The sequence below is a fragment of the Medicago sativa genome, chromosome 2 (assembly GCF_051527215.1).
Source record: "Medicago sativa cultivar Bolivia chromosome 2, Bolivia_mono, whole genome shotgun sequence".
NCBI classification, from domain to species: domain Eukaryota; kingdom Viridiplantae; phylum Streptophyta; class Magnoliopsida; order Fabales; family Fabaceae; genus Medicago; species Medicago sativa.
In genome coordinates this window covers 27,540,627-27,557,811 of record NC_140750.1, presented here as the reverse complement: position 1 = coordinate 27,557,811, position 17,185 = coordinate 27,540,627, and the positions used below count along the sequence as shown (strand labels likewise).

The window sequence follows — 17,185 nt, the reverse complement described above, 5'->3', positions numbered from 1 at the left end:
CTCATTAGAGTTACGTGCTTATTCTGATGCTGATTGGGCTGACGACCCGACAGATCGTAAGTCCACCACAGGTTTTTGTATCTTTCTTGGAGACTCTCTTATTTCTTGGAAGAGTAAGAAACAAGATATTGTATCTCGTTCTTCTACAGAAGCTGAGTACCGTGCTATGGCGTCCACCACCACTGAAATAGTTTGGTTGCGTTGGTTACTTTCTGATATGGGTGTCACTCTTTCTGAGCCAACTCCAATGTATTGTGATAACAAGAGTGCCATTCAAATTGCTCATAACTCGGTCTTTCATGAACGCACCAAGCACATTGAGATTGACTGTCACTTCACTCGCCATCATCTTCAAGATGGAACGATTACTCTACCGTTCGTCTCGTCCTCCTTGCAGATTGCTGATTTGTTCACAAGACACATTCCATCAAACGTTTTCGTTTCTTGATTGACAAACTTTTGATGCTCCCTGTTAATGCATCATGAGTTTGAGAGGAGGTGTTAGATAATATCATTATATTGTTTATTATATTCTAGTAAGGGTTGCTTTGTCTTTTCTAAGTTTCTAGTATTTATACTCTATTGTAAACCTTACTTGTGTGACTTTTTCTCATATGAATGAAACCCTAGCCGTCTCTCTTATTATTCACTATGAATCTCTATGTTGTTAACAAATAGAAGGGCCCCAATTCCTTTTGCATGTTTACAAACTTAAGGTCCCCAATTCCTTTTGCAAATAGAAGGATGGAATCTGCAAAGGATAAATAAATTGGAAAACGCACAACATAACTAAATCAACCCTAGAGATGATTACTAAACATGCCCAGCAAAACAAATTGTTGTCAAAAAAAAAAAAATTTGTTTGGTAGGAGAGACTATGAAGCATGGACACTCCTCATATTAGGTGTGTTTCAGTGTCGGACACGCCGACACACACCAACATATATAATTACACTATATATTTATGTCATTTTTTCAAATTATTATCAATGTCGATGTGAAAAGTGTTTGTGTCGTATCCTATGTTTGTCTGTGTATTCGTGCTTGATAGGAGGCTACAATCAGAAACAATATAATAGTGCATCCACAATCTCTCAAGTTTTCATCAGTTGGAATTCAATTGTCAAACAATCTACAAGCAGTGAAGCATTTAGAGGGTGGATTTGATGAAAGACAGATCCATAATTAGACCTATTCAGTAAAGTTTTATTATGAAGAAAATGCGCAACAGAAGTTAGTAGAGATGAATCATGGTGACATAAAATATGAAGTAACTCAAAAATAAAAGCAGAAGGCCATCAATATAACGAAAAGTTTATAATAGAAACATATCTAATTTTCAAAAAGAATGGTCATGCACCAGGTCAATATGAGTCTTTATGCCTAGAAAAATAGAAGATTTACAATAATTTGAAACAGGCTTCATATCCTTTAAGAATCTAGTCCTAAAAATAGTCCAATATTTTCAAGGTACTAGAATAGAAAACCAAAGAAAAATAGATGATATCATGTAATTTTACAAGTTGTTTGTTGTACTTTGTAGTATAGTCTTCTCACAATTTATTGCTCATGCTTTGTTAAGGAATCAATTGTTTACCTGTATTTTCAAACTTCTCTTTAAGTACAAAGGTTGTTGCCACCTTATGGTCCAAGTACATTTGTTTGATTGAGTTTGTGTTTGATTTAACACAAAATTATTCTTAGGATTTTAACTCTCATTTAAGAGGATATTGCAATTCAAATCGCATACCAATCATATATAAGAACTCATTGATATCTTTCAAAAAAAAAAAAAAACACTGATAGTTGATTATATTAATGCGTACTTGTTTGATTTACAACAAGTTGTGAATTGTAATGACACTCAATCAAAGAGGATACTCACTTAACTAAATTTTATTTACTTGTTAAAAAAACTAATTTTTTTTTACAAAGTGTAGACATTTATTTTACAATTAGTTTTCCTTAATCATATCCTTCGTTTTAGGACATTCCATAGAATCTGCTGGAAAAATATAGTATAGTAGTATGGGCAAGAGGCAATGCAGTGGCGGAGCCAGAAATTTTTTGGAGCCTGGGAAAAATAAAACAACGATAAGTTTTAGTGACAGCCGCAACCGTAGGTAGAGGTTCATAATGCTTTAAAATGGTCTCCTTAGAATTACCTACGGTTTTTTCCGTAGGTAAAGGTGGAAAACATACAGTGACAGTCATTTGGCAATGACAGACAGATTTACCTACGGAAATTTGCCCTATAGTGACGGATTTTGGCCGTCACTAAAAGTCAAATTTCTTGTAAATTTCTCGTAGCGATACAAAGAAAGTATGGGTTGAGCCCGGGCGCGTGCCGGGCTAGCTGGGGGGTAAAATTGCCCCTGAGGCAATGCATTAGTAGTTTGCTTCCTGTAGGAGGAGAGAATATAATATGGTGTAGCCTTCAATATTGTTTACATTATATCTCGAAGACTTAATACAATTACACTCATATAAGTCGATTTATAGGTGCTTTTTTTTTTAAGAGAAGGAAACTTGTCAACAGACAAGTCCCAGTCCCATTTGATAGATAATAAAAAAGAAACAACAACAAAAAAGAGGGGGGACAAGAACCTGACCCTCAAGGTTAACAAAACCTATAGAGAGGTAAACCCAATCTATTTCTATCATAATCCCATATAATCTGTCTAGGAATACTATCCCACCAATGTTGAGATTGAATAGAAAAACCAATGTCTGCTAATTTGTCAGCACAATGGTTACCCTCCCTAAAAATATGAGTTACAATGAAAGACATAGATGAACAAAGATGCAAGCAGTTTTGCCACCTATTTATAGGTGCTTGAAGATGTTTCTAGAACAAGAATAATCTATGCTTTTGTTTGTCTATTCTACATTGGATTATTTTAAATGTTTCTAGGCTACAACTTAATCTAGGCATTAATAGAACAATTTAGAAACATGTAGCAACTTTAAGTTATTCTAGTTTTCTCTAATATACATCGTCATTTTTTTAACTAGAATATTCTTGAAATATGTATCTGTTGTAAAAGTGACTCAAAATTGAAGTCTGAAATCTGTCAAAATCGGAGCACGATTTTGAGAGCAGAATTGGCACTTCCATTCGTAAAAAATTGGAGTACGATCTGGCAAAATTGGAGCACAATTTCGCACAGAAGCATAAAAATAAAATGTATTTTTATGGGCCTGATTTTGTACCAATTTATGAGGGATGCTTTTACTATAAATATAGACCTTGTATCAGAGTAAACCTTGAGATAGAGGGGGCTGAAAACAAGGGTTTAGAAGGCAACACAAAAACTAGGGTTTGTATAGAGCTTGCTCTTGGCAACAAACACTAGGGTTGGGGTTGATTCACCTTGGAAATACTATTAGGATTGAGTCTCTTGGTCACGGGAAAAGATTGGGACTTTGGGTAGAATTAGGCGGGAGACTTATTCTTGTAATCCATTATTGATATCTCTTTTGTAAAGTTACTCATCATTATAGTGGAACGGAGGGCTGCTCTCTCCCCCAGACTAGGTCAATTTTGGACCGAACTGGGTAAACAAATTTTGTGTGTTCTCTCTTTCTTTCTCTCGTTGTTTTCTATTTTTGGTTTGTGCTTATAACTTCCATACACTTTATTTTGGTTGTTTCATTATTACTTGCTCCACACATCAAATATTTTATTTATTGTGTGGGCTTGTGCTTATAACTTACCAGGCTTGAACTCAAGTTGAGCATCAGAGACCACATGTCTCCATTTTTATTTATTGTATGGGCTTGTGCTCTATCTGAACTTGCCTTATTCACTATAGGTTTGCTACATTAGTTGGACTTGAACTTAAGAGGATTTGGTTGTTAGGTTACCTGAACTCTATTGCCTTCTTAGTTTTGGGTTTGAACTCAAATAGAGTGGGGACTTGTGGTTATATGTAATCCTTTTGTGTTTGAGTCATAGATTGGATTTTCTAGTTTAGTATGATAGTAGAATTCATGTTGTAGAATAAATAGTTGGTGACACGAGGTAATATTTTGCTACGATCAGTGAATGACCCAACACAACACTGATACCACTATTGGAAAAATATAGTATAGGAACCTGTGGTGTAAGGTTTAGTAAATATGGACCTTTTTTGAAATTTGTTTTTTCACAAAACCCAAACACAAAAGAGTCAAATAAGCTGTAAAAAAGAGCACCGTGCTTTAAAACCATATGCTAAATAAACAAATTGAATAAGTGATCCTAAATATTTTATATATAACAACATATATCCAAATCAAAATCACTAGACTGTCTGTCCGCTCTTTTTAGCACGCTAATATGTGTGTATATTTTATTATGTTTGTTTGTATAATTTTGATTACAATTTTTAAATTTTTAAATATTAATGGAAATTATTCGTACATCGATTTATCTACAAATTATTGTCAAAACATATAAAGAAATTATTTATCAACTTGACATATTTTGGTTTGTCCATATATAATATAAAAATAAAATAACGATCATTTTTTTATTGATTATATTTATAGTGCCATATATTAGATCTAGTTTGTTACATTTTTTAAGGATAAATGGAAGAAAAAAAACTGGACATATACTCATATCGTGTTTGTTGTGCGATATATTTTGTGTGATAACAAAAAAGTATATTGTATTTCTTATATTTTTTTTTTAATATTTGAATTCACTTTCTTTCATTATCTTTTCTAAATGTTAAGGAAAAAATCGGACATGTACATTTTATTGTATGTGCTATTTGTATTGAAAGTTGATGGTAATTTTGAAAGGTGAAAAAGACAACTCAAAAGAGCCATAAAACACATGCATTTCACGTTGTAAAGACAAACCTGGACCATTTTGCTCTGCATGCATGCGTTCATTCTTGCTCCGTCGACATAAGTGGAAAAGGACATACAATTGGTTTATATGAAATTTGTGGTTAATGCATTTCACGTTATTCAACTGTCATTATTATATGTCACCCAAATATTTGTCCTACTATTTGTCTCTTATTTCATGCATGATTTCACTACGCTCGTTTTGAACATAAAGAGTGATTAACAGTCATAAATTTATTTATTTCTCTGTTTTTTTTTTTTACCTTGTGACGAGAATATCAATATCAATTGTAGACATCAAGATAGCGCTTTTCTAGTTAAATAAACAGACAGTATACCTCCTTTTAAAAGTTATAAGCTATAAGTGAAAAAAGATAACGATTGAGAGATAACTCAAAAATAAATTTATAACCAAATGTATTATAATTAACGGTCATTGTAATATTGTATGTAAACTCTATGAAATAAAAAACGATTGTGAATTCAAAATCATATTATAATTAACGGTCATTGTAATATTATTTATTTTTAACAAGCAAAAATGGATTATATTAACACCAAAACAGAAACCTCTTTAACACAAAGTGGGCTAAAGAAATCCACAAAAGTTTACAACAAAGTCAACACACTTAGACAAAAATTAGCCGATGCTCAAACAAGCAAGCGTGCTCGACCACCAGATGTCATAGCCTAAACCAAAATTAGAATGTGTTGCCTTCATCCACCAAAAGGAATGTAACTTAATTTTATCAAACAACTAGTATACGAAACTTTCCTTATTCTTGAATAATCTATTGTTTCTTTCGTTCCACAAAACCCAAGCACAAAAGAGTCAAATAAGTTGTAAAAAAGGGCATCGGGTTTTAAAACCATGCATCTGTTAAATAAACAAACTGAAAAAAGTGATCACGACTATGTTATATATCAAAACATATATCCAAATCAAAATCACTAGACCAGTTCTACCATGATAGATAAGTAATGTTATAAACACTAGCAGAAAAAAAAAAAAAACTAATTCACTTACGTGATATCGTGTTTCTTACGTGATATATTTTGTGTGATAACCAAAAAAAATTGTGTTTGTTACATTCTTTTTTTTAATATAAGAATTCACTTTCTTCCATTATCTTTTCTAAATGATAAGGAAAAAATTGGACATGTAAAATATGTTACATTTTATTATATGTGCTATTTGCATTGAAAGTTGAAGGTAATTTTGAAAGATAAAAAAGACAGTCCAAAAGAGCCATAAAACACATGCATTTCACGTTGTACCGACATACCTTGACTATTTTGCTTTGCATGCATGCATTCTGGCTCCGTCACAAGTGGAAAGGGACAATATAATTGGTTTATATGAAAAAGGAAATTCTGTGAAAGAAAATATCAAAGAGTCCCCTCTATGATTTAGAACTAGGGCATTTACACAACAGGAGGGCATTGCCATTATTTATTTTTTTTTACAATGTGGTCCTTGGACAATTATTTTTTATTTTTTCATAAACAAAACGTGTTCCAAAAAGTCTATTTTGGTGGGATGGATGCTAAGCTACTCAATATTTATCAGTAGTTTTTATTAACAATTAGAATAAAATTTATTTTATAGAATAAAATAAATGTACATAACCTAATCAGAAATTATTTATCAACTTGACATATTTTGGTTTGTCTGTATATAATATAAAAATAAAATAACGAACATTTTCTTATTGATTATATTTATAGTGGCATATATTAGATCTAGTTTGTTACATTTTTTAAAGGATAAATTAAAAAAAAATGGACATATACTCATATTGTGTTTGTTGTGCGATAACAAAAAAGTATATTGTATTTCGTACATTTTTTTAATATTTGAATTCACTTTCTTTCATTATATTTTCTAAATGATAAGGAAAAAATCGGACATGTACAATTTGTTACATTTTATTTGCATTTACATTTTATTTGCATTGAAAGTTTAGGGTAATTTTCGAAGGTGAAAAAGACAGCTCAAAAGAGCCATAAAACACATGCATTTCATGTTGTACAGACAAACCTGGACCACTTTGCTTTGCATGCATTCTGGCTCCGTCGACATAAGTGGAAAGGACAATACAACTGGTATACGAAACTTTCCTTATTCTTGAATAATCTATTATTTCTTTCGTTCCACAAAACTCAAGCACAAAAGAGTCAAATAAGCTATAAAAAAGAGCATCGTGCTTTAAAACCATGCATCTGTCAAATAAACAAACTGAAGAAAGTGATTATGACTATGTTATATATCAAAACATATATCCAAATCAAAATCACTAGACCAGTTCTACCGTGATAGATAAGTAATAGTTATAAACACTAGCGGAAAGACGGACACTATCGTGTCTGTCCGCTCTTTTTACCACGCTAATGTTTGTGTATATTTTATTATGTTTGTTTTTATATTTTTTATTATAGTTTTTAAATATTAATGGAAATTATTTGTACATCTATTTATCTACAAATTATTGTCAAAGCATATAACGAAATTATTTATCAACTTAGCATATTTTGGTTTGTCTGTATATAAAATAAAAATAAAATAATGATCATTTTTTTATTGATTATATTTATAGTTACATATATTTGATCTAGTTTGTTATATATTTTTTAAGGATAAAGGAAAAAAAATTGGATATATACTCATATCGTGTTTCTTACGTGACATATTAATTCACTTTCTTCCATTATCTTTTCTAATTGATAAGGAAAAAATTGGACATGTTACATTTTATTATATGTGCTATTTGCATTGAAAGTTGAAGATAATTTTGAAAGATAAAAAAGACGGTCCAAAAGAGCCATAAAACACATGCCTTTCACGTTGTACAGACATACCTTGAATATTTTGCATTGCATGCATGCATTCTGGCTCCGTCACAAGTGGAAAGGGACAATACAATTGATTTATTTGAAAAAGGAAATTCTGTGAAAGAAAATATCAAATAGTCCCCTAGAACATTGAACATTTAACCAGCTTCTTTTTAATCCCTATGATTTAGAACTAGGGCATTTACATAACAGGAGGGCATTGCCATTATTATTATTTTTTTTACAATGTGGTCCATACAATGTGGTCCTGGGACAATTATTTTTTATTTTTTCATAAACAAAACTTGTCCCAAAAAGTCTATTTTGGTGGGATGGATGCTAAGTTACTCAATATTTACCAGTAGTTTTTATTTAAAATTAGAATAAAATAAATGTACATAACCTAATCAGAGACCTTATAAAAGGGTTGCTCAATCGATCTACAGTAATCAAACTAGCTAAACACAAAAAGCACAAAATGGATACAAAAAGGCAAGCATTGCTCCTTTTGTTAGTCTTGACAATATTTCCCTTCACTATCAAAGCATCATCAAGTGATGGTGGCATTGCCGTCTACTGGGGCCAAAACGTAAAAGAAGGCACCTTGACATCAACATGTGACACTGATAATTATGAGATTGTACTCTTAGCTTACCTCGAATTCTTTGGAGGAGGAATAGTCCCAAGTTTGAACTTTGCAGATCATTGTGGCCGTGCTGAGAGCCCTTGTACAAAACTCGAACCCGAAATAAAACACTGTCAAGAAAAAGGGTTCAAAGTTTTACTTTCCGTCGGAGCATTAGGAGCCCTTAACTCATCAGAAGAAGCTAAAAATGTTTCTGATTACCTCTATACTAACTTCCTTAGTGGTCAATCTGGTCCACTTGGAAATGTTACCTTAGATGGTATTGATTTTGACATTGAAGGAGGTACACAGTTTTTCTGGGATGACCTTGCTAGGGATCTTGACAATCTAAGACAACAAAACAGGTAATATTTTTTTAATGACAAGTTTTAGCATGATAGTACTAGCTAGTAGTACAACTTGTCCGCTGTACAACTTGAAACCAACAAAGTGGCATATGGCTTTGGGACCCAAAGACAAGACACCACACTTATTTGAACTTCCATTTATTTGACAATATAATGAACAACCATATTTTTACAAAGAAACATAAGTATTGACACGAAAATTAAAGCAATAAAGAGAGAAAGAAATAATATAATGTGAGTATGAAAGAAAAAATGGTCACAAAAGTTGTTATAAAAAAGTTGTATAAATATCATTTCTCTTATTATAATATAGGGAAATGTTAACTTGTGCCCTTATGCACATGTTAAGGAACCTAAAATGAAATTTTTGTTTAGGAAATTATGTCAATTTATTCTTATAAACATTGAAAATTAATGTTTCATAATAAATATTTACCATTTATGGTTTCCTTAACATGTACCCTAAGGACACAAGTTAGCATAACGCTATAATATATAAATAAGATAAAATGAGCTTAATTTTATTAGTTTTGTTTTATTAATAGTGGTTAATAGATTCTTTTGTGGTTTGAAATAAGGGGTGCCAATTTAGTTGATGTTGTCTTCTATTCTCTTTGATTTCTTTATGCTCTTAATTTAGTAAAAAAAAAGTGATTAGAGATACAATAAATACATTTTTTTTTTTGTAAGGAATGATAGAATAAATACATATATACTCTTTTTTTTTTGAAGGAAAATACATACAGAGCAATGCTATATCTCTAGAAAAATAACATCAAGAATTCTTCAAGAATAAAGAATAGCCAATCACAATGCACTATTTGCCACAATTCAAGGAGGTGTGGCTGAAAAATAGGAAGTGGACAAATTAATCATCCAATTAAAATTTGCCAACTGTGTCTTGAAAAATTTTTGAAGCTATTTTTCTTGAGAAGTAGCATTTTCCATACATATATACTCTTATTTTTTAAAAGGAATACATATATAATCCTATTAGTGAAAAAACAAGGTAAGTAATGTGTAACTAGTATTTTCCTTCAAAAAAATGTTTAACTAGTATTTTTTTTTTTTTTTAAATTATTGCATATGTGATTTTCCAACAAAAGAAAAATATCATCTCTGTATAGCTCTTCAATGTATTTATGTAACGTCCTCTAATGTTCTGTCATGTCATATATTGTTCTATTTGCGCGAATCAAACACACCCTAATCTCGTCTTAACTCTTACGTATACTTCTTTTCGATGATTTGATTTTATATGAAACTGAAAATGCTAACAAGTTTCCTTGTTACAAAGTTCAAAGTGGAAAAATTATCTTGGTGGTTGTGTATTCTACACATTGACGAAATAAAAAGCAGCTTTTTATATATAAAATTTATCAATTGTTTTCTTTTTTAAATCCTTAAAAAGTGTTCTAAGGACATTTGTTCGTTTGACTCATATAATATTTATCATTAAAAAATTAGCTCTCTATTATTTTGAATTCGTTTTGCTTACACCCTAACTAACAAATCAACCTTTTATCTCTTACAGTTACTTTTACTTGGCTGCGTCACCCCAATGTCCTATGCCAGATTACTACCTTGACCCAGCTATTAAAACTGGATTGTTTGATTATCTATTTGTTCAATTCTACCATAACTCTCCATGTGAATATAATCAAAATGCTACATTCCTCTTACAATCATGGAATGATTGGACATCTTCAGTTCTACCAAATAATACCGTTTTCATGGGACTACCAGCATCACCTGATGCAGCTGGTAGTGGTTATATACCACCAAATGATCTCATTTCTGAGGTTCTTCCTATCATTAAATCGACTTCGAACTATGGAGGAGTTGTGCTTTTGGATAGAGTTCATGATGTTGAAAATGATTACAGCAATCAGATAAAGGAGGATGTCAAACGATCTGTTCTTCGTTTTAAGACACAAGTTTCAGAGGCAATAGCTGGATGTATCTCAGCAGCTTTGAACTCCATGTTTCCGAATTAAATCATATTATACGCGTAGTTCACTATATATATGTATGAGTATGGAATAAGACAAAACTCAGATCCTCTACAACGGTTATAGATCGTTAGATTAAGAAAGAAAAATGACCAGGATCATTATTATGTTAAGTACCTTTATGCATAGTATGTACCTAGTTACACTTTGATTCCCTCCGTTTTCATATAACCCTTGGGAATCAAAGCGTCTTATCTTATGTATGTACTGGAAGTCACTTTGAAATTTGAATAAAATTGAATTGCGCGTTTTCAACTTAAATTCTAACTAGTCTATGTAATTCACAAAAGTATATAAGCTACATATAAACACAGCTATATATTTTTGTAATTTTTTGCGTAAAATATTTTCTTAACAAAATATGTATTATAATGTGAACTCGAGTAAAGTTTTTTAATCTGATGAAACATCACTACGGGGTTATACTTGATGGTTGTTTGATTTTAAGGGCAACAAAGGAAACATGGCAGTTGGTTGAAGGTAGTGAAAGGGAGTAGTATGGGCTTCTGCAAGCTTATGTGCATGAGCTAATTAGAAGTAACCAGGTTCTTTTGTGAAGATGATATACCATACAAATTCCATAGTCCCCACCAAAATTCAAAAGATTTTATGTTTGTCCTGATGCATGTAGAAAAGGATTGATGGCGGGATATCGGTCGTTGATTGGTTTAGATCGATGCTTTATGAAAGGATAGTTTGGAGGGAAACTATTGTCTGTTGTGGTACAAGATGAAATAATTGCAATTTTTTCATTGCTTATGCCATTGTGGATGTAGAAAATAGGGATAATTGGAAGTGGTTTTTGACACTATTGCATCAGGAGCTAGGAGACAACGTGCAAAATAGATTGACACGAAATTTATTTCAGACATTTATATTATGTTATTATATTCTGCATGTATGTTATAATTGCTAATTTTAAGATCAGCTTGATTTTGAATGTTGTACTTTTATGATCAGTTTGATCAGTGGCGGAGCCAGAAATTTTTACTAGTGGGGGCATTATATACGGTAGCAGATCCAAAAATATTGACTAGCAAACACACCATATATATCAATTTATAGCATTATATATATGTATAGTAGATTGATAGATTTATTTTGTTTAATATATAATGAATCTCATTATAATAATAAACAAATTATAAATTGCATAAGATGGAAAAATAAAGTGAAATCTATAAGAAGGGGATTTCCTCTGAGAAGTCCAATAATGGAATATAGGAAAGAGAAGAATGAGAAGAGAAGACGACTTGAGAGACTAGAGAGAAATTGAAAACACAATATGCGAGAATGAAAGATGCTTATAGTATAGAAATGCTAATGAGCGTCCCCAGACACTTTTTAAGACCTTTAATTAAATGGTATATTTTTATGAAATTTTGTGTTTTCAATGTATTAAAAATTTTAGTATTTAACTTTTTTAAAGAAAAATTTATGAACTTAAAATCCTTAAAGAGTGTCCCGGTACACTTGTTATATTAGTTAATTATGTTTACAATATCAATGAGAAATTATAAATGAAAGGAAAATAACAAAAAATTTATCTAATGAACCTTAATAAAATAACTTGGAGTGGATAACATAATATTAATTTGTTATGAAAATGTAATTAATTGTAAAAATAACAAATATTGACACAAATTGGTTTGCTATAATTATTATGAAACAGAAGAGTGTTTTTGTATATAGGCCAATGGAAAGTATTAGTCACTTTATAACACCATAAATAAAGACTAAAGGGGTATGTTATTTGTGTTAGTGGTGGAGTGATGGATGTGAGTCATATTGGTCAAATATATAACTACTAAACAAATTCTCCTAAATCAAGTGCAGGCATGTGCCCACAGTCTCTTATACATGGCTCCGCCCCTGAGTTTGATAGTAAGTATAATAATCTAGGGAAGTTTTGACAGTAAGTGGTATTTCATAAGGATCAATGTGATAATAACTTTTTTGAAATTTGGGAGGGTGTGATTCTTGCTATGCATGAATTAATGTCATGGGTGCCACATAGATATTGTGTCGTGCACCTTTGGAGGAACTTTAACAAGCAATGGAAAGATAAGGAGTTGAAAGGGGTGGTCTAGGAATGTGTTAAGGAAACAACTCATACCCAGTTCAATCACATGATGGGGAGGGTGAAGAGGCTGAATGAGAAGGCTTGGGAGTATCTGATGACATGTCATCTTACGTTATTCTTAGCATGTTTTTCAATTTATTTTAGTAGGATTTAGCAGCAAAAAGGAGGAGTATTAGAACGATTGCCTAAGATTTTGGGACTTTTGTAATGTTTTCTTTGAGTCTATAATTCACGAATAAATCATTCAAACCGGAAAATCAAGAACATCCGAAGAATTGTGAAGATTCAAGAAACAAGAATAAAGACTTACAATTGGGAGGAATTATGTTCCCAAAGTACCAAGGCAAGTTATTTGAAGACGAAGATATAAAAACGACTGAAACTCGGAGATTGGGCCCGGAAGGAAGACATACCCTAGAAACATACCATAGAAAATCAAGGAGAAGATTGATTCTCTCCCGAAACTCCAAAGTCGCCTTCCACTTGAACTGTTACAGTTCTGAACAATAATTTCTGAATGGGGAAGACTAGTATTTATAGCGGAGATTTCTAACTTGGTTTGGAATAAAAATGCGGGCTAAACCCACAAAAAACCAAAAAAAATGACGATTGCGCCTCCACATTTTGAGATGCTTGGGGCGCATAGCATAGAGGCGCATATGCCTCTTTGCATATGCTTGAGGCATATATGCCTCTATCAGAATGGCCTAGGCGCATGCTTTTGTGCTTCCGGGCCCTATTTCTTCGATCTTCGTCGTTTTTAGGTATCCGTCTTCAAATAACTTGCCTCGGAACTTGGAAACAGAATTCCTTCCTATGTAAAGTCTCCTTAGACCTCTTGAATCTTCATTCTTTGTCTTCCCAATATATTGACAATTCTTTAGTTGTTCTTGATTTGCCAAATTGCATGATTTCTTTGTGAATGACTTCAAAACCCCCTAAAATTGATATGTTTTGGGCAAATTAGAATTACAGACTCAAATATAGAAAACATTACAAAAGTCCCGAAATCATAGGCAATTGTTCTAATACTCCTCCTTTTTACTGCTAAAACCTACTGAAAATGATTGAAAAAAAAATGTTAAGAATAATGTTAAGAATAAATGCTAAAACTTCATTATCACATAGGTAGACTATATCGGGAATGCCCCATAAGTGTGCATTCCAGCAAATATATGCTATATGTCCATTTAGAGAAAATCTTATCCTACTCTTTTTAATATTATGGTACAAGTACTTTTAATCTTGGGATGTATCTATTGTCAAGTACTACAATGAATCTAATAATGTACTTTCATCATTGAGCCCAAGACTTGATGTTACTCAAGTGTGGGTTGAGTTTCTACTATTGGTAATCAATTAGATATGACTTGAGTCCCATCCAAAATGATGTCTTGAACACCATATCTTGTTGGAACAAAATGTGTTTAACAATGAACCTTAAAGAGTTTTGATGATAACAAGGTATTAAAAATTATCAATTGGATTAGCTAATATTTGTTCAAGTGTACAGAACCATAGTTTAAAATTTTACATCATACAAAGGTTCTGAAGAAAAAATGAGAGCTAAGGAATCAACAAAGAAAAGGGAGCTTTAAAGCATCTGAAGAGAAGTGCTCCTGAAGAATGATGACGTCATCAGAAGATGAAAGTCATCAGAAGCTGAAAATCATCAGAAGCTGAAGTTCATCAGAAGCAAGTAGTTCAGAAGCGACTCCATCAGAAGCTGAAGCTCATCAGAAGCTGATAATCACCACAAGCTGAAGATTTAAGAATCAACACTTCAAAAGCTGTCTATTGGATTCGAAAGCAATGCAGAAGACTAGTGGAACGTTGTAACGGTCATTTTGGTAAAGATTTGAAGGCATTGGAAGCTTATCTTCAAAGAGCGTTGACATTGAATTATGTACGAACTGTACAACCATCTTCTCCACTACTCTGTTTTGTGTCCATGCTACAAGACAAGAAAATAGCTCCAGAATACAGCTATGCCTGCAAAGATGTTCCTTTGGATTAGGAATGGATTTCAAATTGGTTCTTCATAGGACAACAACCAAATCAGGAAAAAGATCATTGGTGAAAGATCAAGCTTCAACAACGACTCTTTTGGTGTGCTGGCAATTTGATAGGCCAAACCGCAAGTGCACGGTCTATCGAAGTAGTAGTAAAAAGAGTATCGTTCCGACAAGGAGTTATGAATTCAATTAACTTTTAACAATGATTAGATTGAAAGTTTAAAAGGTAGAAAGTTGGTATTTTTGTTTTATTAAAAGAAAATAACAATAATAAAATAAAAGCGCCTTGGGATTATTGGTTCATCATAACAACGAATCCTTCACAAACAAACCCTAAACCTCTAATTTTATATTTGGTTTACTTTCTAAAGACAAGTTTCTCTTTAGCGTATCAAAGCTTCTCTCGAACTCAGTGAGTGTATTCCTCTAACAACCACACCTATTCTCATGGGTGATTGCCTTTGGAACCCTTGAGATCGAAACTTTATATGTCTCAAGGTTTGCTAGACTATTCTCATGTTTTGCAATCCTTGTCTAAATTCACTTGTTCCAATATCAAAGCTCCGCGTTCGCTTTATGAATTGATATTTGAGATAATGAATTAACAATTATCAAACCCTCCGCGTTCGCTTCCACAGTTTGATAATGGTTAATACATGTTAAAATAGTGAATTTAGATTAGAAAGTAAATTTATATAAAATTAGGGTTTATGGTTTGGTTTGATTAGGATTACGTCATTAGACTTATCCAATAATCCCAAGACAAGAAGAGTCAACTCACTAACATTCATTGTAGACATAGAGAAGAAGAAGAAGAATAAAATAAAGTAAAGGTGAACTTTTATTCCAAGAACAAAAGATGAATGCTTATGATGGAGAGCTACTCTATTTATAGCTTTACAATTGACTTAAAATCTAAGCAACTATAAGGGCTAATTCGTAAAACTACAACAGGGTTACTTGGGCCCGAAGAAAAAGCAGCAAAAGAGACTCTAGAGGGTGGCACGACCGTGCCACATGTTGGCACGGGCCGTGCCAAGCTTCTGACTTCAAGGAGACATATTTTTGTCTCCGTATCTTCGTATTTTTGCACTGTATTTGCTCCAGACCTCTTTCTTTTGGTCTAAGACACCTTCCATCATATATTCATTCCTGAAATAAAATAAAATGCAATTTGAAGTAAAACATTCAAAAAGGAAATAATATTAAAATAAAATAAAACTAAATCTAAATAAAACGATACTAAATAATGCATTAAAATAAATTAAATTATGACTCATCAAACTCCCCCACACTTGAATCTTTGTTTGTCCTCAAGCAAAAGGCAATAGACATAGTAGCAACAAGAAAGATTAAATCATGGCAACACAATTAAAAACACAAGTCTCTCCTAAGGTTTTGTTTCAAGTGCACTAATTATGACTTCAAGCATTCTTTGTGAACTTCTTCAACCCAACAACAAGTCTCAGGTGAGTGTGTGTGTGCAGTCCAACCCTTTTATTGCTCCTGTATAAGACCGATATTATGAAGAACAAGTTTTATCCCTAGTGCTAAAGTAACCGAGAAAAGTTTTTTCTTCATTTCATATAAGAGTGATGGGAATTTAGTTAAAATTAAATTAGATTAACAAATTAAGCACAAGGGGCTGCAGATTACTTAGGGGCTATCTATCCTCGTAGGAAGTCTTTATCGATGAGTTGTCCTTTCCCCCTAGATTCAAAATCACCCTAAGAAGAGCTGCAAAATTTTTGTTCATCTCCGCGTAGGAAGTCTTTTTGGATGAGTTGTCCTTTCCCCCTAGCATTGATGAATTTATTTTCCTCATTTGAGGGATTTGGAACTTAAGTTCAATTAGGGAGTCACCACCACAATTAGGAAGTTAGGGATTATCCTTTCCCCCACATGTTGGTGCCATTCTCCCGCCCCATTTAACTTTAACAATTTACAAAAGATAAAACAATTAAGGACATTGATTTTCCCCACACAAACTTATATTACTTTTACTCTAAAGACTTTAAAGGGTCTAAGTTACGACTAAAGATAGGACGAGCTCCTTAAAACACCTATTCATACATTTACTCAAAGTTTCCAACTGGGTGCTTTTTAAATTGGAGAATTTTTCACAATAAAACATGATGTCGGTATAGAAAGAACACTTAAAAACACAAGAAATTACTTTCATGCACAAGAAACAACCTTTTTAAGAGAGGACAACAAAATAATTTATGCCATATGATTTCCATTAAAAACAAGCTACTTAATCATGCCTTTCGCTATAAAAACAATACAAAAGAATAAAGTTCAAGGGAGTTTGAAAACACTACGACTCTAGATACTTTATTAGGCTCCCCCCACACTTAGGAGAAGCATTGTCCTCAATGATTTAAATGAAGAAGAAGAAGAAGAAG

The 17,185-nt window shown here is 32.4% G+C and overlaps 1 protein-coding gene across 1 annotated transcript; it reads left to right on the top strand.

The window, feature by feature from the left end:
- The first annotated feature begins 8,119 nt into the window (after positions 1–8,119).
- Positions 8,120–10,940, top strand: LOC146945942 (hevamine-A-like). Its single transcript, XM_085744211.1, has 2 exons — positions 8,120–8,664; positions 10,202–10,940. The coding sequence occupies exons 1-2, from the start codon at positions 8,153–8,155 to the stop codon at positions 10,662–10,664; spliced, it is 975 nt and encodes a 324-aa protein (XP_085600337.1). The 5' UTR covers positions 8,120–8,152; the 3' UTR covers positions 10,665–10,940.
- The last annotated feature ends 6,245 nt before the right edge of the window (positions 10,941–17,185 follow it).

Coding starts and splice junctions, on each gene's coding strand:
- LOC146945942 (XM_085744211.1), top strand. CDS start 8,153: ATGGATACAAAAAGGCAAGCATTGCTCCTTTTGTTAGTCTTGACAATA. Junction 8,665..10,201: donor AATCTAAGACAACAAAACAG/GTAATATTTTTT, acceptor TATCTCTTACAG/TTACTTTTACTTGGCTGCGT.